The 24,538-nt window shown below is 44.0% G+C and overlaps 2 protein-coding genes across 4 annotated transcripts in view; both read right to left on the bottom strand.

Annotated features, from left to right (window-relative positions):
• The window catches only part of myo5aa (myosin VAa), a gene marked incomplete at its 5' end in the record, with an annotated part of 41,858 nt that extends 21,419 nt beyond the window's left edge, over positions 1 to 20,439 (bottom strand). For all 3 annotated transcript variants that reach the window (XM_079161681.1, XM_079161679.1, XM_079161680.1), the window contains 13 exons: positions 134 to 259; positions 1,268 to 1,408; positions 1,679 to 1,760; positions 1,920 to 2,185; positions 2,442 to 2,548; positions 2,873 to 2,980; positions 3,790 to 3,871; positions 5,901 to 6,044; positions 7,369 to 7,525; positions 8,802 to 8,946; positions 9,252 to 9,423; positions 10,477 to 10,587; positions 20,413 to 20,439. In XM_079161681.1, the coding sequence (XP_079017807.1) occupies positions 134 to 259; positions 1,268 to 1,408; positions 1,679 to 1,760; positions 1,920 to 2,185; positions 2,442 to 2,548; positions 2,873 to 2,980; positions 3,790 to 3,871; positions 5,901 to 6,044; positions 7,369 to 7,525; positions 8,802 to 8,946; positions 9,252 to 9,423; positions 10,477 to 10,587; positions 20,413 to 20,439 (1,668 nt within the window). The remainder of the gene's footprint in view (positions 1 to 133; positions 260 to 1,267; positions 1,409 to 1,678; positions 1,761 to 1,919; positions 2,186 to 2,441; positions 2,549 to 2,872; positions 2,981 to 3,789; positions 3,872 to 5,900; positions 6,045 to 7,368; positions 7,526 to 8,801; positions 8,947 to 9,251; positions 9,424 to 10,476; positions 10,588 to 20,412) is intronic.
• Positions 20,440 to 21,609: 1,170 nt separating this feature from the next.
• On the bottom strand, positions 21,610 to 24,441 carry arpp19a (cAMP-regulated phosphoprotein 19a). The gene is made up of 3 exons (XM_079180122.1): positions 24,274 to 24,441; positions 23,260 to 23,382; positions 21,610 to 23,165 (listed from the first exon to the last, which is right to left on the bottom strand). The coding sequence occupies exons 1-3, from the start codon at positions 24,328 to 24,330 to the stop codon at positions 22,995 to 22,997; spliced, it is 351 nt and encodes a 116-aa protein (XP_079036248.1). The 5' UTR covers positions 24,331 to 24,441; the 3' UTR covers positions 21,610 to 22,994.
• Positions 24,442 to 24,538: the final 97 nt, after the last annotated feature.

Genomic DNA, 24,538 nt, shown 5'->3' with positions numbered 1-24,538 from the left:
GGAGCTACAAAAGGGACCTGCCATTCGTTTTCCAGCCAAATTTGAATGTCAAACTTTCACAAATAATGAATCTAACTCCTCTTATACTATGACGAACAATATGCAGACATTAAGCAAACACAACCAAGCCCACCTTGTCAGCAAAATGTTGAATGATGAAAGCGCGGTTGGACATGCGCGGCTTCTCAAAGAGGGAGCAGGTCTTCAGGTGGGTGTTGTAGAGTTTCTGAGCCCAAGAATCATCCGAACCTTTAGGCATCTGGTAGAGAAACGGAGAACACGCGGTAAGACAATATGTATGCTTATAAATACACTGCAAGACAAAGTACTCAAACTTTCAAGTAGATTCAGATATTCTTATAAAAGGGTTTTTTTCTGGTTACACAGTGCATGAGGACAACATCTTTTCTGATATTTCTTTTGCCAAGAAGTCAAACCAAATGTCCATGTTGTGTTTGCGTTACATTCCAATTATGTTAGCGATGTGGACCACCTCGAATGTCAACAGCTTGTGAAATGACCTTGCAGCGGTGAAGGGCCACAGAGAGATTAGTCAGCATTGTTAGTGAACCGGCTGAGCTGTGAAAGTGCACTGCCTTTAATCTACACCGGCTGCAACCTGAATATCAACTCAGATAACGCTTATAGTTCATATACATTCAACCAAAGCTCCGTCAAACATTACTACGCGTGTGTAGCGTCTCCAACTAAATAAAAACACGCGATCCATCCATTCAGTTTCACTGTGTACGCTAGAAGGTGGTCACTGTTTGTATGCTGGGTTTCTGCAGGTGAACCCTGATGTGAACTATTAAGCGTGGGCGTTGGGAGACTCGGGTCAAGTGTGTGGTGGGAGTCACCGGCAGGTTGACTGTAAAAAAAATAAAATAAAATGTAAAGCAGAATGTAGGTGTGAACTAGTGGAAGGCTCTCACTGAGAGGTTCCACCACAGCCCACATGCTTCTGCTCAGTATGCAGCACGGACTTACTTCACTCTTTGTTTACATGTATGAGAACGTTTTTATTCCACAAACAGTATTCATAAGTCATCAAGTCTTATGTAACTGCACATTCTTTAAAAGACCGATTAAAGATGAGAAGATTTATGATCAGTCTATTTGGTTGTTATGCTTGTCAAACCAAAGCAGGATAAAATGCATTCTTTTGGACAGAGTCTGTCAACAATTCTCTCTGCATCTTAAGTGTCTTTCAATACAAAAAACCCCCCACTGAATGTAATGGAATAATAACGGAATAAAAACGTACCTTGCACTCCTCGTCCAACAGGTCCAGGATGCCCATCTTGGCCTCTATGAGGTTGATGCAGGGCTGATTGTCGTAGAAGTCGATCAGAGTCCAGGGGATCTGCTCCCTCATGTACTCCTCCTGCTCCAGCTTGAACACATGCTGTACAAACACACACACACACACACACACACACACACACACACACACACACACACACACACACACACACACACACACACACACACACACACACACACACACACACACACACACACACACACACACACACACACACACACACACACACACACACACACACAGGTGGGGGATTAAGCTAAATACTTGCATCAAACAATTAAAAAGAAACAAAACAATTTCATATCTGTAAATATAACGTGCAATCCAAGAGGTAAAATGCATGCTGCCCACCATGTTGAACTGCTGCTGGAGTTTCTCATTGGCGTAGTTGATACAGAACTGCTCAAAGCTGTTGATCTCAAATGTCTCAAACCTTGAGAAGAAGAACAGAGGAGTCAAGGTGCTAGTACACCGCTAGGAAAGTCAGAGCAATTTACTTCACTACAGTATTTAGCCATGTTGTGCACAGTGAAGTCTCTTAACCTATGAGTGATAATTCACCCCACACAGACAGGCGGATGCACAGACGTACCCGTAGATGTCGAGGACCCCGATGAAGGAGTGCTGTTTGATATTGGTGATCAGGGCTTTGTTAACGTGCTCCACGATCCAGTTGAAGAGCTTGGCGTAGATATGTTTTGACAGCGCATCGCGGGCGTTGGTGGCCTGCAGGCGGGGCAGGGTCTTGATATACGTCTCTGTGGCCGTCTTCAGCTTCCGGTGGCACAGCCACTGAGTCATGTCCTGGTAGGTCACGCCCACCAACTCGCAGAACGCCGTCAGGTGGAGATTGTTGGGCTACAGGGAAAAGAGGAGATCTTAATCAATACCAGGAAATACCCAACACCATGTCAGCTAAGAAAAAATGGATTTCCTCATTTGAAAGTAAACACGTAGCGCAAATAAGCATCACTGACTTATTCCTCAGCTCTAACTGGCCCAACACATATATTTTTAGATGTCCGTCTCATACAGGCCATCACATATGAAGCTATCTGTTTCATCTTGTCTCACGGTCAATCTGAACTGCATGCAGTATTAATATTATCCTCACAGGAATGACGCTGCTGTCTGAGTCTCTGTCCTTTATCTCCACGTTTCCCAGATGAAGAATAGCAGCCAAAACCTGGAACAACCCCATCTGATTGGACTCATTAATACCTGCAGGGGAAAACACACACACACACACACACACACACACACACACACACACACACACACACACACACACACACACACACACACACACACACACACACACACACACACACACACACACACACACACACACACACATACACATTCAAAGAGCTGGAAAACTATAAATACAAAGTGTTTCTTCTAATTTTACAATACTTTAACCCGGTTAACCAGCAGTCGTGTGAGCTCTCTTAAGATATATTAGACTACTGGGTTACACTGTGTACATTTTACAGACATACTTGAATGTTGGTGGATTTTTCTATGTGAGGGCGAGCCTGTTACCGAGCAATGTGAAGGCTTTGCGAGTGGTGGACAGCTCCTTGGTGTCATCCACACCGCCGATAACCGGGCTGCGGCCCTGCCTGGTGTACAAGAAGTCGTTTGCATTGCCTGAGTGGAGAAACGGAGAGAGTGAATACATTAAGAAAACAGGCAGTATGTGCAGTTTTACCTCGTGCAAGTATTGGAGTATTGGAAACCAGCATGTACCTCATTCAATAAATAGAAGTTTACTTAAGATAACATTTTGTTTCTAAATTGGCGAGGGGGAGCTGTTAAAATCATACTTTGTGACATCAAGAACCCTTCTGTGTAAAAACGATGTTAGCTCAACGTTCCCACAATCTGCTTCTCTATTCACACTTTACACTGAATTAAGGCATGGCCTGTTTCCTGGCAACAAGAGGCACTGACACGACTGTGACAACCACCCCATTTATTGAGCCAGGAAGTCAGCAGGAGAGGAAAAGACAGCAGCTGTGTATGTGTGTGTGTGTGTGTGTGTGTGTGTGTGTGTGTGTCCCATGACTTGGATGAGCAGGTGCAGGTCCACAGTGGGAGAGCTCTGAGTGCCTGTTTAAACACAGAGTCAATGTGTTTGTTACTAAACTGATACAAAACCTGATATCTGTCAGCGCTCTTCAGACATGTAACTGTGGTCTATTACGGCGTTTTCCAAAGATGTAGAGGGGGGGGCTCGTCCAATCAGTGACCCCGTCTTCACAAGAAAATGAGATGTTCGCTCCAGCTGTTCCTTCTCACTTCAAGCTACTGTTCCTGTCATTGCTTATGGTGTGATTGTGGAGTTTACTGTAAACTTGGCAGCTCTGTGTGTGTGTGTGTGTGTGTGTGTGTGTGTGTGTGTGTGTGTGTGTGTGTGTGTGTGTGTGTGGATGCATGCACACATGTATGACACTTACTCAGCTTCAGCGCCTTGTACTCAGGCAGATGGGATGATGCACAGAGCTGATAGAAGATGTGATAATTTCTTTCCTCGTCGGCCTGAAACAAAGCATGAAGATCATATAATGTGAGGGAAATGCTGCCTGCACACCTGTATGGCATCCTTATTAAAATGCAGCACATGAATGCATTGATTTACAGATTCTAGACTGTTTTTCAACCTGCCTTCTTGCAGGGAACATCTGTGGGTAATGTATAATCATATGGGCTGACAGTTTAACATCTGGAAGCTCCACTGGAACAGTTGGTGATTTAGTGCCTTGCTCAAGGGCATATCAACAGACAGTATTAAGTCAGATGCGAATATTACATGTTTATTTGTTACACTTAAATTCCCCAGACATATAGGAAATCAAACAAGAAGTGGCCCACATGTGCATGCATTTCCAAACCTATGAGGAGGTAATACCTGATAGATCATACAGTAAATGTGCATAAATAATAAACAACTGCATCCAACTTGAGTTATAAATCAATTTCTAGTCAGAATGAATAACTAAAAAGGATGTCAGTGTGCTACCTGTGTCCTACAATGGTGCTTCTGCTACTAAAATTCAAACACACACTCACACACCTATAAATGGGTGGCAATCATGTAAGAAATGTGAGGACAGTGATCATGTTTTCCGCCAACATCCTCATTCCAACAGTGTTGCAAAGACAGTGTGCGTGTGTGTGTGTGTGTGTGTGTGTGTGTGTGTGTGTGTGTGTGTGTGTGTGTGTGTGTGTGTGTGTGCAGAGTTAAAATATGTTTCCTTATCCAGACACTGCCCTACTGGCTCCACCAGTTAGCAAACACACCCGCTGAATATACAATAAAGCTATATAAGAGAAAAAGCAAATGAACTCCATCTAGATAGAACTTCACAAAATATAAAAGCTGTGACATCGTGATCTTTTATGTTTGCTAACCATGTGAAAAAAATATATCTACAGGAGGAGTTAAACAAGAAAAGGGCAGAAATGTAATTATTATTTAAAAAATGAGAATGTCTTTGATACTAGAGAAAGGGGGGGGGGGGGGGGGGGGGTGTGCTGTGCTTTCACCCGGTGTGACAGATGGATTGTTTACTTTGTTTCCTCCCACTTGTCTTTGTGGAGAAAGAAGTTATTGCCGCATTCTTCTCGTGCTCTAAAGGACACCAGGGCCAGACAGTTAATGTTGGTTAAGTCCAACTTTTTAAATGCTTTGACCAGGGTTAGCACTAGTGTTGTATCGTGGGCAAAATAAGTAAGGATCTGCAGAATAGTTGATAACTGATGCCTGTTGAATGAGAGGGCAAACTTCCAATTAAAAAAAAAACACATTGTATTTGGTACTTTTGCCTTTATTTGATAGTGATTGTAGAGTCAGAGTCGAGGTATGCAGGGAGAAAGAGGGGTGTGTGTGACATGCAACAAAAGGTCCCCGGCTGGAATTGAACCAGGGACTGTGTGCCCACTACAATTGGTGACATAGCTGGGAAGTCAGACTCTATCCCGTAGTGAGACATCTCACTCACACTATTCAAAGAACAGGGGTTACGCAAGTGTCTTTTCCCGCATGTCACCGGCTTCCTGTGCAGCTAATAGAGTTTGAACTTCAACATATGACCCGAGGCACATTATTTACTGGTTGTGCGTGCATGCATGCATGCGTGTGTGTGCGAATGGCGTGTGCAGCAACACGAGGGTCAAGTGAAAGCCACCGGGAGCCAATTACCTACCGAGTCATGGTCCCAGTGTGCTTGTAGCTGTGTGTGCCGTGTCATTTATAATTACAAAGTCTGCCTTTTTAATGTAACGTTTCAATTTAAATGTGGAGTGTCGAACACACATAACACAATAATACAAAATACAATTTTAATATACAGCAATTTAAAGGTAGTTTTGTTGTAATGTTTGAAGACGTTATCTGTTTACAGCTTAAATAATGATATAATGCAGAAAACTGTAGAATTGTACAAAGGTTAACTTTGTGCATGGATATGTGATGGTCGAGGAGTAATAGACTGTAATGAGTTAAGGAACGAGTGCAAGTCAGTAAAAATATCCACACAGGCACAAAACAAAACGCTCACGTGCTCACCTGAAACACCACTCGGGATTTCTCCAGCAGATACGTTCTCATGTTGGCGCCGATGATACGGTAGCGCGTGTCGAAGCCGATCTCAATGTATTTCCCAAAGCGGCTGCTGTTGTCGTTTCGGGTGGTCTTTGCATTTCCAATGGCCTGAGAGACGGAAGACAGTGTTTAAATTCAGATAGAGCACTTAGAGCAGAAGTATATGTTTTTTCACCTGATCCTAAAACTAGTGCGCCAGAACATCATACTGTGGCTTACAACCTGATATAAGATGAAGATTATTTGTGATCGGTCTAAACTAAAATCAGTAGTTAAATGGACTTCTGTCCTTCCAAAGACAGGAGTTGGATATGTTGAGGGACATTTCCTGCTGAGCGACTACACATCCAAAAATAAAAATGGGCTAAAGTCAGCAGCCTTAGTAGTTCACTAAACAGGACTGATCAACGACCCTACGAGGAATTGTCGGGAGACGGGTGGGGCTGCAAACACACAAACACTCCAGCTATTCAAGCAGCCGGCTTGCACCGAGTTAAACCGTGTGTGAGCAGTCAGGGTTCTCGCTGAGTTAAGGCCAAACACACAGTCTTTCACTGCAGACAAGGAGTCTTTCAGCAGGTATTTCAATCTCTGCCTGCATCAGCCATACACACACAAACACTCTCACGCACACACGGGTTTTGTAATATCGGAACGGCTGATGCAACCATCTACTCTCGTCCAGGCTTAGAGGCTAAAGTGACATCTCTGCGACGGAAGAAAGCTTTCTATTCATTCTGTCAGCTTGTCTCTGATTGGCTCGAGGTGAAAGTTGCGGCCGGGAGGACGAGAGCGGTGTTAGCAGAGCGGTTGTAAAGGACAGACAGGGTGGGGGATGTGAGGAGGTTAGAGGAGAGGGAGGAAGGGAGGCAGCATATGGGCACAGGGGAGCTCTCCAACCCCTCCTGTCCTCATGACTCTAAGGATGAAATACAAAAAACACACACACAGTTAAGGATAAGACCAGTGTGTTATCCCAGGGGAGAGCAGCTCGAGGCTAGAAAAACACAGTGTGGTGGAGAAACCGAGGGGAAGGGAGGAAGTAAATGCCAAAGGAGAAGAGCGAGATAAGAGAGAAGGGCAAACGTAATGACACTCAGCCCATATCATCCACCAATCAACTAAGCTTGTGAATGTCCTGGAGAGTAATTAGGGCAAGGAAACAAGAGTCCACACATAAACTGTTGGGAAACATGATGCAGAGCTGTTTCCAGTCCTTCACACCCACAACACATTTCATGCTCAGGTTGTACAAAGTAGAATCGAGTAATGTCAGATTCAGTAAATGGTTAATTCAGAAGAAGAAGAAGCTTAAAATATGTTCATTTTAAATTGTGAGAAATGTTCTGGGCTTCTTTGAGTGTCGGTCTCCTTTAAGATTAAACTGGAAACGATCCAGGGTCTCACTCAACAGACAGCCTCCTGTTCTCACCTCCATGATGGGGTTGGAGGCCAAGACTTTCTGCTCGACGTTGGCCTCGCTGGTGGAGCCGCTGACCGTCGCAAAGTATCTCATGGCGTATTTGGCTGATACCGTCTTTCCTGCTCCGGACTCCCCACTCACAATGATGGACTGGTTCCTCTCGTCCCTGACAGATCGAACAAAAAGTAAATAAAAAAAACACATAAGGAAGCTGTATATGTATATATATATATATATATACACCACGTGTTATTGTCCTTTCATAGGGTGTTTCTTTGGAGTTAAGGCATTTTTAATGCCTGCAGCCAGAGCAGGTGTTAAAACACCGTATTACTCCCCTGTTCCCTGTGCATGCTTTAATATACCAGCAAGCTGCCCTCCAAATTCTCCAAAGAACTTAACTAAAATCCTGAGGCAGCACCGCCTCGTCCTACTGAGACGCTTCTCTTTGAAATAAAGTCCCAGCTGCTGGTATGTCGGCTGGCTCTGTTATAATCTTTTTTCTTTTTCGCATTTGGCATTTTTCCATCTATTGCATCCCTAGCCCTTTAAGAAGTTAGGATGTATGCTTCGGTTTTCTTCTCTCGGGCCTTCTTTCATTTTTTTCTTTGGAGTTTTTGGGAAGGCCTCCTCGTCTTCCTAGAGTTCTACATTGTGTCAGGGGGCCGTGTCCGTTGTGGGCACGTGAAGCCTGTTGGGAGACAGTATTCCAGACTGGGCTACAGTTTCACAACAACGTGAGCCGAGTGTTTATTAGTGGAGTCAAACTGTATGACATGCACTGCCTGACTCCCACTGGCTGGCACTGATTCAAACCATTCCTCTCAGTACAGAAAATATTACCCATTGCAAACTTTGTAGCTGATTTTAAAAGATTTAGTTTTAGAATAAAAATTGCATGTAAATATATATATATATATACACTCAAAAGTACTAAATCATTCCCAGGATTCAGCTGGTCGACAGGCTGCATCTGTAACATTTGAGATTATGAATATAATTAATTGTGCAGCCCTACACTGAATGTCCTGCAGTAAAGCCACTGTGTGCGTAAAGTGCTACATCACACTGGACATACTGAGAGGGCTACTGCTGACTACTGCCAGCCTCAACTAAAACGGCCCTGCATTAGTGAAGGAAGGAAGCTCTGACTGCTGATTAAACTTGGTATACAGTACTGTTAGTATACATGTGTATATCTTTGTGTTCGTGACATAAACTCCCAGAGGGCAGCCTAAGAGATCTACTGGTTGGCTCCCGCAGAGAGACGCAGTATTAAAAGAGCAAGCAAGAGAGAGATGGTGAGACCACCATGAGCCTATTTCTGGCTCAGGTTTGACCTACAAACCCAGATGAGAGCGGGAGGGCTGAGCAACAAGGAGACTAGAACCGAGGCTTCTCAGGTAACACACACACACACACACACACACACACACACAAACCTGGCCATCTGTTTGTAAGCCTCCTCTGCCACGGCGAAGATATGTGGGTCCATGTCTCCCATGTTCTGACCGCTGTACGCATTGATGATGTCTGTGCCGTAGATAGGCAGCGGCTCATACGGGTTGATGGCCACCAGAACGATTCCTACGACACAGAGGGAACGTATGAGCTCACCTGCAGCCGAACTGGACCGCATCCAACATGTGACAAACTGAGACGCGTCTCTCCAAACTGAGAGGGTAGGCGTTGTATCACATACGGTATCTACTGGAGAAGTGAAATTCTACAGATTGTAAAATGTTTTCATGTTGTTTGATCCCACAGTTGTGTAGCAGACATATGACTTAACTCTCCATTACCACATTGATCGCCTCTCGACTCAAAGCTATGTGTGTTTTTTCTTTACATTACCGTTCCTTAAAGTGGAAAGTGGAACTGCATTGGCCTACCACAGTAAGTGTAGATGAGCTTGGAGTCGACGAAGCGGACTTTGAGGTTGTGCAGCACGGCCGGCTCGTGGAGGTAGCTGAGTGCTGTGAGGTCATTCTCGCCCACCAGGATGTCGGGGTTTCGCAGGTAAGGCAGGTTCTTCGTCTTGGGGTCCAGTTTGTGCTCAACGTTCTGAAGATGAACAGGAGAGCAGAGCAAAACAGGAGAGTTATAACACATTATGTGATGAGCAAAGCACATTTCAACACTGTGAATTCATTCATTTAAATTAGAGGGTTTTTCATTTTATGATTTTGACCAACACATGACAGTAAATAAAGTTAAAACTTTCTGTGGTCATGGAATAAATACAATACGACTGTAAATTAAATTTTCTCAAAACAAGCATTAGTCATCCTTACTATGCCAAGGTTTATAACCACCAAATGGTGAGAGACAAACATGTCCTTTTATATTGCTTAAGTTCAATATCAGCCGGTATTTCATGCATTCTCAAAAATGTCATGAGACAGATTTCTGATTTGGAACGGCTCTGGAACAAAACCGGCAGTCGCTCAAAGCTGTATTTATTAATCTTGTTTTCACTTTGGTTCCCCTCTCTCTTTATACCTCTATTAAATAGATCTCTTTCTGATGCTTGTTTCATTAGGAAGGTTGATTCAGGAAGTCGTTGAGCAAACAACATCGGGAATTATTTCGATAATCAGATTGTTTGACTGACTAATTGAGTGATGCTATTTTTTTTTGTATCATCTTCAACAGCAGCTATCTACCAAACACACATAGAGCACAGCTCCATCATCTAAACCTGTTGTTTCATCAATTTAAATTATCTGTAAATTTAATCTGCACATAGATCAGCTGCAAAATCCACAGACATGGATGCAGTCCTTTACATATGATCAAGGGACTAAATTCTAAGGAGCAATATGGCGAATGGTCTTGCCAGCATGCTTTCATTAACAGGAGTACTAGGAGCTAAGAGCTGTTTGTAGTATAAAATGTACAGCTACACATTTTAAATGCTCCTTGGGGGGCATCTTTGCAAGCAGGTCTCATTTGTGGAAAGTGCTAATGCTAAAACCAATAACCACTAATGAGACCCGGCACTTTGAAGTGTCTTTGAGGCGGCGAGAAAGAGAGACAGACGATGAAACAAAGAGAAAAAGACATAAAGAGGGAGAGACTGATCCCTCCCCACCCGACACCTCCATTCATCCTCACCGTTCCATCCTCCAGCATGAGCTGCAGGGAGACGTCGCCATTTTTGTAGTCCTTATTCAGCTCGGCAGACTTCCACACCTCCTCTGCATCGGGGATCCACACCCGAGCACACTGAAAGAAAGAAAATAGCAAAGACGAGTTAGATAAAGACCAGTCGTAGCATTTGAGGAATACAAATTATGCCAATTATTTGAAAATAACCAACACTTTCCCTGTTCGATAAAGGCCCTTCACCTGGTCTAACGGGACACTTTTATGTGTACCTCCTTTCTACTAATTGTTAAAACAGTGTGAGCTCAGAGAAAACACTGGGGTCTATGTCTCCACAGTCATGAGCTCACGGCCCGTAAAGGTCAGTTCAGTTACGGGAACACACTGTTGCAGTTGTGGATATTGTGCGGTCATACTGTAATTGAATATTCACACACTCAAAGAGACACACACACACACACAGTTCACTTTAAAACTGTTTCAGGCCTTCCAGACTTGTGACTGGAGGTAATCAGCTGATTACAGACATGTGGAAAAACAGTGATGAACACTGACAGTCACATGGCTGAGGAATCCAGCTCACAAATGTAAGCGCTTACGTGCCCCACACACACACACACACACACACACACACACACACACACACACACACACACCCCTAATGACTGTGCAGTGAATTGAACCACACAGACGTTAAAGACGAGGCCCGCGCGCGTGTGTGTGCAGGCGCTGCTGGAGTGAAGTCATAAGTCAGCAATCAAACAACACAGAGGTTGTTTTTCTTACAGTGAATTTGATTTTTACGTCCGGGAGAAAGATGAGAGGAAAGTCAATTAAGAGGTTCAACATCACAGATTCTGCTGGGGTTTGTATTCCAGTGGCATGCGTCCTTTATTGACATTGATGTGTAGAATCCATCAGCACTCATCTTTTTGTCTTTGTTAAAGCGTTACTCGGGTCAGAGGAGAAAGATGATCAAATAATCACAACGGGATTTAGACTAAAACCTTTACGTGTTATAATCTCACACACCGACAGTGAACTACTGAGACAGGAGTATCTGAATGACACTTTTGATACTTTCTGGAGGTTTAACATCGATTTCACGGCTTCTTTAGGCTTCGCTACATAAACCGCTGATGGCAGTTTAACAGACGCAAGAGAGAAGGATTGTAGAAAGCACAATTCGGTCTGCTGCTTAACCGCTCATCTGAATCATGACATCATGGTCACACAAACTCTCCCCTGTCTGTCTCTCACTCTTCGTTTTTAATAAGCGTGTTGGGGTGAAATAGCAGCTAAAGTCTATCCGAGAACAGAGACGTTGTATAATAAAATGTTTTCTTCATGCTGATGAGCTCCACCACCAGCACCAAGCCCCCAGGTTGTCCCAATGTTTTTCTTCCTCTCTCTAATCCTTTCCTCTCTCCACCTCTGCAGGAAGACCACACTGTGGGATCAGTGTGGTGAGGTAGTGTGCCGTGTGGTTTAGGTTTGCCTCAAAAGAAGCAATGCCATCTATGCGAGCGAGGCCAAAGTTAATAAAAAAACAGCCAACCACAATCAGAAAAATGGAAAAAATGAATGAAGGGATAAGGAATAAGTCCACAATGAATAAAATTACCCAACGCACGCTGAGTCTTCTTGAAGCAAAGAATGAATGTATGAATTAGGGAAACTTTAACTGACACTAAAGACATCTAACAACGTGGAAACCCATTGTGTTCAAACCCCCTCCAGGCCACTGTTTGTTTAGTCACTACAAACCCCTGCTGTGATGCCAAACATTGTTCAAACCAGCCGATATTTATTTGAAATGGTAGAGGGGTTCCCAACGTTTCTAAAGATGTAAAATATGTCAGTTTAAACCTTATAGCTACTTAAAGGGGGGACAAAACGCAGGGAAACTGCTCCTCCCATTCCAACATTTCATTATCGGTTTCACCTTTTTGGTCCCCACAGGACACCATCCTGCTGCTGCCTCCTAGCAACAGAGAATATATATGAGAGAGAGAGAGAGCGAGAGCGAGAGCGAGAGAGTGAGGATGAGGATGAGGATGAGGAGATAGGCTAAAAATAGCAACAGCGAGTTTTGAGCAGCATCACACCTCAAAGAGACATCACTGCACTGCTGAGCACACTTCCTGATCCTCTTTCACACACACACACACACACACACACACACACACACACACATCTCCTCTCTCAGACACACACACACACACACCTGTTTCACATGTCAGTAGGTGCCAAACATGTTTATCCGGAATTAGTTAACGGTGAAATATGCTGCCAATCTGCACATTTCTTTTCTTTCTCAAAACACAAACATGTCTGTGTGTGTGTGTGTGTGTGTGTGTGTGTGTGTGTGTACCTGATTATGGGGACGAAAAGACAGACATATAATGCAGTTGCAGAGGCTAGGATCATAATAATCATATTTATAGACCAACAAATTCCCCTGGGTTCAGAAAACAGAGGAGAGATGAAGGATGAAACTCAAACACACACACACACACACACACACACACACACATTTACATGTTTCAAGGACATTATCCGTCACAATGAAACACAAGCTGGAAAAGAGAAGCGTCTGAGAGCTGGAGAGAGAGATTGTGATGAGTCAGAGTGCAGCCTCTCCGTCTGCCTGACGGAGGGACGGGCGATGGTCCGGCTCGTGAGCTATGGGCGGCAGACGAAGAGGAGAGAGGGAGAAGAAAGAGGACCAAAGACGTCAGAGCATCTGTGACGTCAGACATCACATGACTAAAGTGTCTCTGCATCGAGCTCGCCCCACATATGCCGCATGCATAGGTGTGCATACACTGTCTATGAAGTGCTAAATGTGTTCGTGGATCTGTAGTTCCTTTACTTTACCTCAGGGTCACACTGATGCCAGGGTCACATGCTTTCAATGTGATAACTGTGTGCTTCTTTTAAATGTGCAAAAAGCAGAAAAGGGTTCAGAGCTCAAGGAAGAGAGCAGTAAAGACAATACGAGTTGCATTATGTAGAACAGATCAGAATGACACTATGGAGAGGATGCATGCAAACAATGCAGCACGCTCTTCTCCCATCTGCATCCAGTCAGTAACAGATGCTCTCATTTCAAATGAATGGAGGCATCTTCAATGTATTCAGTGTGATCCCGCCCCGAGCATACGTTTAATTGCTTTTTCTTTCATTCCAGTCCTTAAAGATCCAGTCAAGGGAGGTCTGATTTGGTTGTTACACTAGATTAAAGGAGGTTCAACATATGGTTGAGGGATTCACAAGAGACAGATTAATAAGGAAAGGATAGAATTTCCGCAGCAGTGGTCGAGACATCTTGACTTTTAGTCCTTTAGTCTGTGATAAACTCTGAAAAAACTGGATCCTACATTTCCCATACGTCTTTCGTAAGACCTCTGTCTGAAACAGTGATATGACAGTAAAATACTCTCTATAATCTGATGTAGCAACACCATTGCTCTAGTTGCAGTGTACTGTATTTCATGACACAATTTCTTTAATTTCAAATAATTAACTAGTCTACACGTTCCCTCACAGTGGTAGCGGTCAGTTAGCAGCAGGGAAAGGCTGCTCTTGAAGCTAATCCTGCTTTAGCTGAGACAAAGGATCACGACCTGATTAGGCTAACAAACACCGGCTAATCTTACTCCAGTCAACGACACCGAGAAGTCATTACATAGATCTGTTGACATGAATAAAAGATGCCAGATTAAGCCCATTCCATCCAAAACTGTGAGCCACAATATGGATCTCAAAGATGGTCGTAATCTCTAAACAATGAAGAAAGTTTTAAGATGCGGTGAGAGTCGTATTCGTTTCAACAGTAAATCTAAAACCTCCTTTTTCTCTTGATTTTACTGCAACACCACTGCAAGGACATTAGGTCACAGAGATTGGGAGAGTGTGTGTGTGTGTACAAGTACTGTGTGTGTGTGTGTGTGTGTGTGTGTGTGTGTGTGTGTGTGTGTGTGTGTGTGTGTGTGTGTGTGTGTGTGTGTGTGTGTGTGTGTGTGTGTATGTGTGTGTGTGCTGGTGGTGTAGGGCTGTAACGACGGGGCGGGGCCTCCATGACAAGTGCTTACAAATCTGCACAAAGTCAACGGCAGATTACAGAGGCTTCCCCTCGCTAATACTCTGAGTTTTCACTCTTGGGTTGAAGACACTCTGGCCTGCGATGACTCCTCTGAACCCTCCCACGCTTTTCTCCTGCTCACACTTAACATTGAAAAGGGCTCAAATGAACCCCCTATCGGACCACTCGCATGGAAATAATTTCCAAATTTCAACCCGTTATTGAAGTTTATCCACGTCGCCTCGTCCAATAAAACGACACTCCTCTGCTCTGTGGTGAAATAAGCTTGTTCTTTACACCTTAAAGACGACGTCGTAAGAATGACCAAAGTAGAAATAGATTCAAACGTGAAAAACATTTTATAACACGGTCCGGCAGAGACAGCTTCCCAGACGGCTGCGGAGGTTTTTCGCTCACATATTCTCAGTAAAGCCGTCAATGGAAGTCCCAGACTGCAGAGGCCTCGTCACATGATGCCACTCATGTGAGAATCTGCTGTTTTTCTGCTCAGCTGGGCAGACGCGGCGTGAAGCCAAGATACAGAGACCTCCGCGCTGCTGGAGAGAGTTCGGTGGGAGAGAAACTAAAACCAGTTGAAGTTTGAACAACTAGCGTACAAATGTCCACTGGCTGCCAAAGATCAGGGTATCTCACTAAGAAGCTGTGACGATGCCCAGTGTCTAATCTCGTTAAGTGTAGTCGGCGCTGACTCTTGGAGTGGTGGAGTTCTCTTCTACATGAGAATCACACAGCTGTGCTTCTTCTTTTCATGTTTGAACCACAATGTGTCTATCAATTAGGAAAAGATACACAGACGATAAAATGAAGAATAAGCCGTGCTAAGCTAACCAGCGCTTCAGAGAGAATATTGCTGCTACGTACTGTATTGTTGCTTCTCCATCTAGTCAGCTAGGTCGTGTCCCGGGCCAATTTCAGTGACATCACTTTTTTTTTCCTCTGCAGAACAAGGGTGTGTCAGGAGATCCACGTTGTACATTCAAGAGGTTTCAAGCCCAGAACTTATAGATCACTTATCAAATGACCACATGCTAAAAAGAGAACGACGCTTCTCCTTCAACTGATCAGACAGTTTGATTTGACTTAAAAGTCCATCTCAGAGTTGAACTTTAGTTTGGCTATACCTCTACTTAATGAGGGTTGAGTATTGAAAGCTCAAAAGAAGCAGAAACTTACTCTGACAAACATATACTCCAGTTCCCGGTTCATCGTGTCTCCTTGTCGAGTCTCTAGCGCATGCTGCGGGTCCGCTGGTTCTCTGGATGCCTCCAGCCACACTGTGCCGATCGAGCACCGAGCACCGAGCTCCGGAGCTCACTGGAGGATGAAAGCTTCCCAGTGTGTGTCGGCAGACACGAGCAAAAGCTCCTCGCACCGGGACGGGTGATTGGCCGTCCCTGTTGTTTTTCAAAAGTCTTCCTTTTCTCGATCACATGAGTTGGGAGGCAGACGGCCCGGCGGGTCGGAATAACATTGACCTGGTTCCAAAACAACAACAACTGTCCGACAGACGAGCAGTGAACCTCGGACTTGTTCGTGAAAGTGTCCTCTTGTTTTAGAAGAGCAACAATTTATTAACGTCCAAACTGAAGTATGCCATAATCAACGTTTACGTTTACAAATAAACACTCAAAATTCAACCACTGGATCCGGGAAATCATTTATATCCAGCGCGTCCGCAAGTCTAATCTCGCTGGAAAGTCGCTGTTAGTCACCTACACTTAATATGTGTCTGTGTTGTCTAACAATGACCCATTTCATGTACTTTTGGATACCGGTTGAGAGTGCTGAAAAAAAAAGGACGTTTGTTCCTAAAATCATTACAAGAAAGCACACAACAGTCATAATCACTGTTTCGGCTACAGACATGCAGCCCCTTCTCGGGGCATCTGCCCTCGATGACTACATGCCAGAGCATATACAGCATGATGGCGCAATTTACTTTAACCAGGTTATCTCAGTAATCTAATGCACATGCTCTCAAATAGAGCTGGGGAGGAGAGAAAAACGAAAAAAAAACACTGCTACGCCGCTATCTCATGGGTTGAAACAGTCCAGCATGCTGTGCTTTTGGAAACAGCCCAACAAGTGATGTAACAGCAGGTGTTTTCCTTCCCCATCAGCTGCTCATGACAACACATCGCTCCCTCACATCACTGAGTGGCCGTTTTGTGCAACAATGCTACGAGGTTTCAAAGCACCGCTGTTTTCTGACCCACATGAATCAGTCCCGATGAACCCCTGACGTCTCCCGTTGCTGCACCGCGGGCGCCTCTTTTAGGCTAGGGTGCCGTCAGCGTGACTGAAACATCGCACCAACGCTGGGACGCACTTTCCTGTGAGTGTGAGTCAGACGTCTATCTGTCGTTTGCTGCAGCACTTCAAGTGTGGAACAGCTCACTGACAGTTTAGCCTTTTGCCAGCTTGACAAATGAATGACGACATGTGTACCAGTGTGTGTGTGTGTGTGTGAGAGAGAGTTGAAGAGGCAAAAACTCGAATGCAGTTTGTCACATACTGTTCTATCAAAGCGGTCTAGAGTGACCTGAAAGCACCACTCACTGCAATGAATACACAAACAGCGTATGAATGAGTCCTGCTTTATGGATAACTGGAGGCCATATTGTTGGTTTTACTGATCAGATACCCAAAGATCTTAATGTAATGAAGGTAATTCTCATGCAATACAACAACATCATTTAAAAGTGCCTGTGTTGTAATACAGCCATGCTCATAAGCAAGAAATCATTATAGTATTAATGCGTTGTGGATTAATCTATGATTCCCAGCCCCTCCTCAAGTAATAGCAGAGTAACAAAACAGCTCTCTGGCATTGAAAAGGTGCTAAATGTGAGTTTGGTAGAGTTTCTATTGCCTCTGAATGGCTCTCGAAATGGGGACAGCTGAGCCGGTGGCTAGAGGCTAACAGCGCTAACAGTGCAAACGACAGTAAACGTGCTCACAGTGATTACCTGAGGGGGAACCAGAGGGTGGGTGCAACATTAACAATGTCTGGACTACAACACATCTTTATACGACTTTTACATCCATATATCTTGTTGTGAAAAAGGAGATCTGCAGAGGAGATGGTGTTCTTCTCAGTTTAGGTTCATGAAGCTGAGTCTAGTCATTCTAAAGATACAGTTTATGCATTCATTGGTACAGCGAAACACTTCAAGTGCAGTATGTATTTCTGAAACTCCAGGCTGTGCGCTGGATATCCTTTCCATCTCTGAGTCACCTAATGGAGCATTGCCTCACTTCTATTTCCATGAGAACATCCGCCCTCTCTTCCAGCTCTGCTTTTAGTTACGCAGCACTGTTTCATTCACATTCATCACCTCTTGCTAGTTTTCATCCCCATTTCTTTCACTTACTTTATTTGGCTCAGACTGAATAAACCTAAAAAAACGCAGACTTTTTATTGGCGATACATGTTTACAACTGTAGCGTCGTCCTTCTCCTCCAACCCACAAACGCTGACCTCCCCTCTGACTCGCCTCTCTTCTGTCTGTACGGTCCGACAGGAGCAGAATCCGATGCCGTCGTGTGTATTTGTATGTGAATCTGATGCCTTCGTGTGTATTTGTATGTGAATCTGATGCCGTCGTGTGTATTTGTATGTGAATCCGATGCCTTCGTGTGTATTTGTATGTGAATCTGATGCCGTTGTGTGTATTTGTAAGTGAATCTGATGTCGTCGTGTGTATTTGTATGTGAATCTGATGCCTTCGTGTGTATTTGTATGTGCGTGTTTGCGCACGTTAACCAAGCTGCTCCGACCCGCTCAATAAGCTTCTATAAGGCCGAGTCGTACGCACAAAGGGCAGAGTGTTTCCACCCCTGTGTTGGAAAACTAAATCACAGAGAGGGGTCTGACTTCTAAAACACACTTGACCATTCAAAGCTGAATCTAACTTTGTGCCACACTGACACGTACATCCAAAGTTAACCCCCACTCATTTGCAATTAAACCCATTTAACACCATTTAATGAGCTAAATGCTGCTGGCAGAAGGAGCTAATTGAGCAGCTTCAGTCAACATCTACTTGCATTTTGTCGATGGCTGGTTTAAGTTTTAACCTGGGTGCTATTTAACCAGACCCAACACACATTAATATCATTTTTGCTGAAAGGGAGTGAAAGCAGGAAACAACTTTATTTATTTATCTTAGATTTATAGTCTAATCTGACACCATACTGGATGTTTTATATGTTCTTCATTCATTTCAAGCCACCACCATCACTTTCTGTGGCAACAATCTAACTTGTTTGCAGGGAGGACACTCTGTACCAATAAGTTTCTCGAGTAATCAATTACTTGTTCGGTCAATAACAATAAATAAAAGCCTATTACGAGTTCCTTAAGTCCATGATGATGTCACCAATTGTTGTCTGACAAACAATCCAAAAACACAACGCATTAAATGTACTAATTTACTAAAGAAAATCAGCAAATATTCACATTTAAGAAGCTGGAACCAGTGAATTTCTTGCTTTGCTTCGGAAAATGACTTACGGTCAAATTCTCTGTCGATCAATAAAATGAGTAATCGAATGATTTCAGCAATGAAAACGAAAACAAGACGTATTTGTGATGATCACAGATCAGGTTCAGTGCCTCAAGGAGCCAGCAGGGACTCAAACCTTTCAACAGGGTTCAAATCTGTGTCATCTGGTTCAAAGGGCTGCTGACCACTTAAACAACAGAGGCGGGAAAACACAACATAAGAGAGCCAACTGGAAGTAGAGCGTTTACAATTACAAATACACTGCAGTGCTGCTGTTAAGAACATATTTTAAAAAAGGAATAGTCATCATCATCATCATCATCATCATCACACACACACACACACACACACAGTCACGTTTCCTCAGCACCACCTTATTCAAGCTGAACACACCAGCTGTCAAAGTAGGGGGATGGGTGACTCATCTCCTCCTCCCTCCTCGCGCACTTTCTTATTTGGGTTTGCAATGCACAGCAGCAGCAGCAGCAGCACTTGTGACCTTGTGAGAGTCACATATTCTCACCAGTGAGCATCTGGGGCTGTGCAGCTCCAGCGAGGCGTTCAGGGCCTCCATCCACTAGTCCTCACATCCTGGATGCTAAAAGGATGCTAAAACTGCCCGGATGCGGAGCTCATCGCAGCATCTTAGCGGGTACCCAACCTAGCGGGACTCGGCTCACACCCAAAGAGCACCGGGTCAATAAAACCAGAGACACGCACCAACCATCGATATACAACACGAAATCAAGGCCATGACGATGCACAAGGCTGATGTAGAGGCGAATGTTATGGTTTAAAATCGTAAAAAGCAGAGCCTCCATGATGGCTGGCACCGCCTTTGCATCACCCCAGCCCCCCGAGCCTCCAGAGGGGGATGATTTACAGTATAAAAAACACAAAAGGCCCAGTAGAAGAAGATATCCTGGGACAAATGACACACGTAATAATAAAGCTGATTTCGTATTATGCATGAAAAGGACAAACGTGGGGACAAAACGACTGTCTTGTAGTCAGCTGCACCCATTTCAGCGTTACACTGACATCTATATTTAAACACACGAGCACATTCTCACTGAATGTCAAACCAGCACGTTTTGTGTGGTCTCAACATCCTTTTTCATTCATTTAAAAACCTCCACCGAGCCCGCTATTAAAAACACTTTGTATTTCGTAGCGAGAATCAAACTGTCAGCACGTTTCTCGGGAGAACATCCTGGACATTTGAAGGCACTTAGCATGAAGCTAAAACCTGCGAACTATGACATGTATTTAGCCGACATGCTAGCATCCGGCTACACAGCGTTTCATATAAATATACACTTGTCTTACCTTTGTGTACAGCTCCGACGCTGCCATGGCGGGGACTCACGCGCTATATGTCCTTTCTCCAATCTGGGCTAAAAGTCCCCGCGCTGCATGGGACTCGTTGTGTATTTATGAAGCGGTGGAAGAAATCCTGTTTATGCTGCTGCTGCTGCAGGGACTCAAGGGGAAGATGTGTCTCTCATCGCCATGATAACCTGGAAAGCTTGAGGCTGCTGAGGTTTCTATGTCTCACTTTGCATTCTGGGTACAATGGATGAAATGATTCAGCCAAACCGAGAGGGCTGCTGCTGCCGCCGCGTGGGAAACTGCGCCCCCTGGTGGTGACGAGTTAATAACACATCAACAACAAAAAACAATGTAGTTCCATCTATGTGATGTTTTCTTTTCTTTTTGCTTTAGCATGGCTAAATGTCAATATGAATCACATCTTCTAGCTGTAAATATACTGTGTTTTATGAGGATCCACCTTCTGAATTAAACACAGTTAAAAGTAACTGTAAGTTAGGGCCCTCAGCTGTGGGGCCCAAATCAATACATTTCTGATTATTTCAGTATTATGAAGATAATATCATGTTATGTTATGTAATATGTGTACATGCTGGGATAGTTTTATATAAGCAATTTGTGAATTTAATGTAAAATGTGTATGATTTCCCGAAGCAAAATTTGGGTAAAACTTTATCAAAGAAAAAAATAAAAAAGTGCCTGATTCACTGAATTTGTGGTAAAAACTTGCAGTAAGATGCAACTAGAATGTTCTTGCAAAAGGAAGCTTATTATATTCAGTTTCTGAAATGATATTTTCTCATTCACATAAGTTTAATTATAAAAGGGAAAGTATAAAATGGAAATAGAAAAGTTCTCCATTCTTGAGGGGTCACTGACTGTGATGCTTGATTGCCTCTGACTGGAGTTCACATGATTTTTTGCACTCTTTTGTTGACAGCTACTTTACTGATGGTCAAAAACATCTTTGACGAACTCTAAGGGGAAGTTTGTCCTGAAGCACTGTTTTCAAAACACGTGGAAATGACAGTGCCTGTTTTTCTTCATCCTTGTTTTTCCCATCAAGTGAATTTTGGGAAAACCATTAATATTAATAATGGCAACAGCTTGCGGTCCAGTGTTTGCATTAATTAGACAATTTGACCATACGTCCCAAAACATCAAAAAGTTAACGTAACACGCACGACACAGCAATTAAACATTTGTGCAAAACTATTTTATTTACAAAACAAAATGGCACAAAGTGACAGCAGCCATATACATGCAGAAGCTCGGACGGATGTTGTGCTAGCTTCAATTTACCGCATCACAGATAAACTTCATCCAGTTAGTAAGGACCTCGGAAAAGCATTATACAGGGCCATGGGCATTTTAAAGATAAAACTACTTCAACTCGTGGGGATAGAAGATTTTGCCCAAGTCTGAACATGATTAATAACAGAATTTGTTCCCAGGGCCCAGAGCTGCTCCCAGTATACGTTTTCCCCATAAATGTAGTCTCCTCACAGAAATATAGCTTTAAGGTCCCATATACCCCTCTGCCTCATATTCTCACATGTTACATTTCCATTCGTGACAACCTGAAACCAGAAATGTTGACCTAAGGAGAGGACCGTGTCCTCATCTGAACTGAAACGAATGGCACGCCATGAATACAGTGCAAGCATTCAACACTTGCAGTTCAGACTGAAGCAACATGTCACTCTTCAAAGATTCAAGATGTCTTCAAGCTAAAATGGAGCTCAGTGAGGTTCACCTTCGGGAGACATGCAGCACACATGCGGTTCCATATCACACTCTGGCCATCGCTATGTGGTCTTTTAGTACAGCTTCCTCCCATGGTTCATAAGCAAAGTGTTAACAAAAGCTTGGCCTCTGCACTGGATTACCATATTCGTTAAGTAAAAAGCATATTGACAGCATCCTTTAGAATAAGGGCATACAAATAATACATAATGATACAAATCTGATGTAAAACATTCTAAAAAGCTGACATCTGCCCCTGTGCCAAACAAAAGGAAATATATATATATATATAAATATATGTATATATACACACACGCACACACACACTTCCAGACTGAGGGATCCTGATGACCATAGTAAAGCCCTCTAACCATTCGAGGCGCAGCTTGCGCTGCCCGCTCCTCTCTTCAGCCAGTGAACACCGTGGTATCAGTCGTCCACAAGTCGCACAGAAGCGTCACAATCCACTCATCACACTTGAATGTCCTGTCTTTCAGTGCATCTCAAATGGAAGTGAAGATAAAAATGAAAAAGGACCATGGAAAAGTAAGAAGACAGAGACAGACGGGGAGCAGTCGGTTTGGAGAAGTAGCAAGGGAAGGCAAAACAGTTAGGAGGGAGTGGGGGCGGGGCCAGATGGGGGGCGGGGGACATAAATAAAATGGATTTGAGGGAATCAGCTCGGCAGTTTGCTGGGTGCTAGATGTGGGTTCCTGTTGGATGGGTACCAGGCTGGAGGGGGCACTGTGAGGGGTGGGAGAGGTAATGTTACAGCTCTGAGACTTGAGTAGAAAGGGTAAAAGCCAGGAGGCGCTGCAGGGGCTGTGTGTGCATCAGCCTGCCAGTTTACTGGCCACCAGAGAGGGTTTCCTCTGGGGCAGGTCCTGGGGGGTGGGGATGTGGTCCCCTGTGATCTCGGTCTTCTCCGGCGCAGCTGTCGGCAACTGCTTGTTCTTTATCTTGGCTTTGGCCATGTTGTAGTCGCCAGAGTCAAAGTACTTTTGCTGTAGAGAGACAGAAGATTCACACATGAACTGCATTGCAACACACAACGGGTTTGCTTAATTTGTTTGCAGACAAACACAAGATATAACTCACCCCCTTCTGGAGGCGTTTGCGAAGTAGGTCGGAGCCCCCGGGTTTGTTTCCTAAATTTGGGTATCTGGCCTTCAGTTTAGCCTCTTCTGACTTCTCCGAATTGATCATCTTGTCCTGAACCTCCTGAAAACAAAGCAGAGTCATTAGGCATCGAACATTTAGGGGGAAAACGTTTTGCTCCAAAACCACTTGCAGCACAACAAGAGACTATCGCCAGGTGTCCCCAGGCTCCCACTGAAACGTCTGTCAGCTAGTGGCAGTGCGGTATAGAGCTAGTCTGGCTCCATGTCAAACCTTTGACTAATAAAGTAAAGTAACCATTTACTAAAACATAACATTTCTGGATAAAACCTATGCAACCTTTTAATATATTGACATAACAGTTGTCAGAGGTTCAAACCACTGCGTTGTATTGGGATCTGCTGCTCACATCAAATCAAGATAAAAGCAAGTGTCTCTTCGACAGCGCCCTCACAAGTCATTGTGGAGCTAAAGCTGTTCAGTGGGTTGAGTGGGTTGGACCATTAACAATATAACCGTCAGTTTGTTGTTGGTTAGAGCTGGGACTAGCTAGGTAGCTAGGAAGCTAACGTTGAAATGAAAGATTCCGTTCAAGCCACAGCACAATCTTATGGGTTTAGCTGAAATAGCACTAGCATCTGAGCTAACTTTTAACGCTACCTACTGTCCAGTGTGACTGTGTGTGTGTGTGTGTGTGAATGTCATGACAGTTAGCTTGGCGGCTAGCATTAGCTTTAGCGGCACCTCTGACATTCACACACACCATCCGAAACATTCGTTGTTTTAGCAACTGAAACCGCAGGCCACGTTAACTGGTGACATTAAATGGCATATATCGTTATGAAGTTTGACTTTAAGATTAACAAATTCGACCCCAGGGCTCAGTAGTGTTACGTTAGCTGGCTTCGGTTGACATGTCAACATTAACGAGCGCGGGGCGAAGAAGCTATAAAAATGTAACAGTTATAACAAAGTCAGTGCTGCACACGTTACCTTTTGGTCCACTGGCGTCTCCTCGGCTGTCTGTGTTTCTTCGTTATTTTCCGACATTTCTGTATTTCCGTGATCTCACACGCGAGATCCAACGTTAGTCGACTCGAGACTAGTTGAACAAGTGATCTACAAATCCTCTGCTGTGACTTTCCAGTCCAGCCGACTGTCGAGCGCGCACTCCCGCACACACAAAAAAAAGAAAGTACTACGTCACATGCGGAGACACCATCCGCGTCCACGTTCGGGCACTCCTGCCTCCTCCCAT

The sequence above is a fragment of the Pholis gunnellus genome (genome assembly GCF_910591455.1).
Source record: "Pholis gunnellus genome assembly, chromosome: 1".
NCBI lineage: Eukaryota > Metazoa > Chordata > Actinopteri > Perciformes > Pholidae > Pholis > Pholis gunnellus.
Note: the sequence above shows the minus strand (reverse complement) of the source record. Positions and strands in the feature narration are given on the sequence as shown.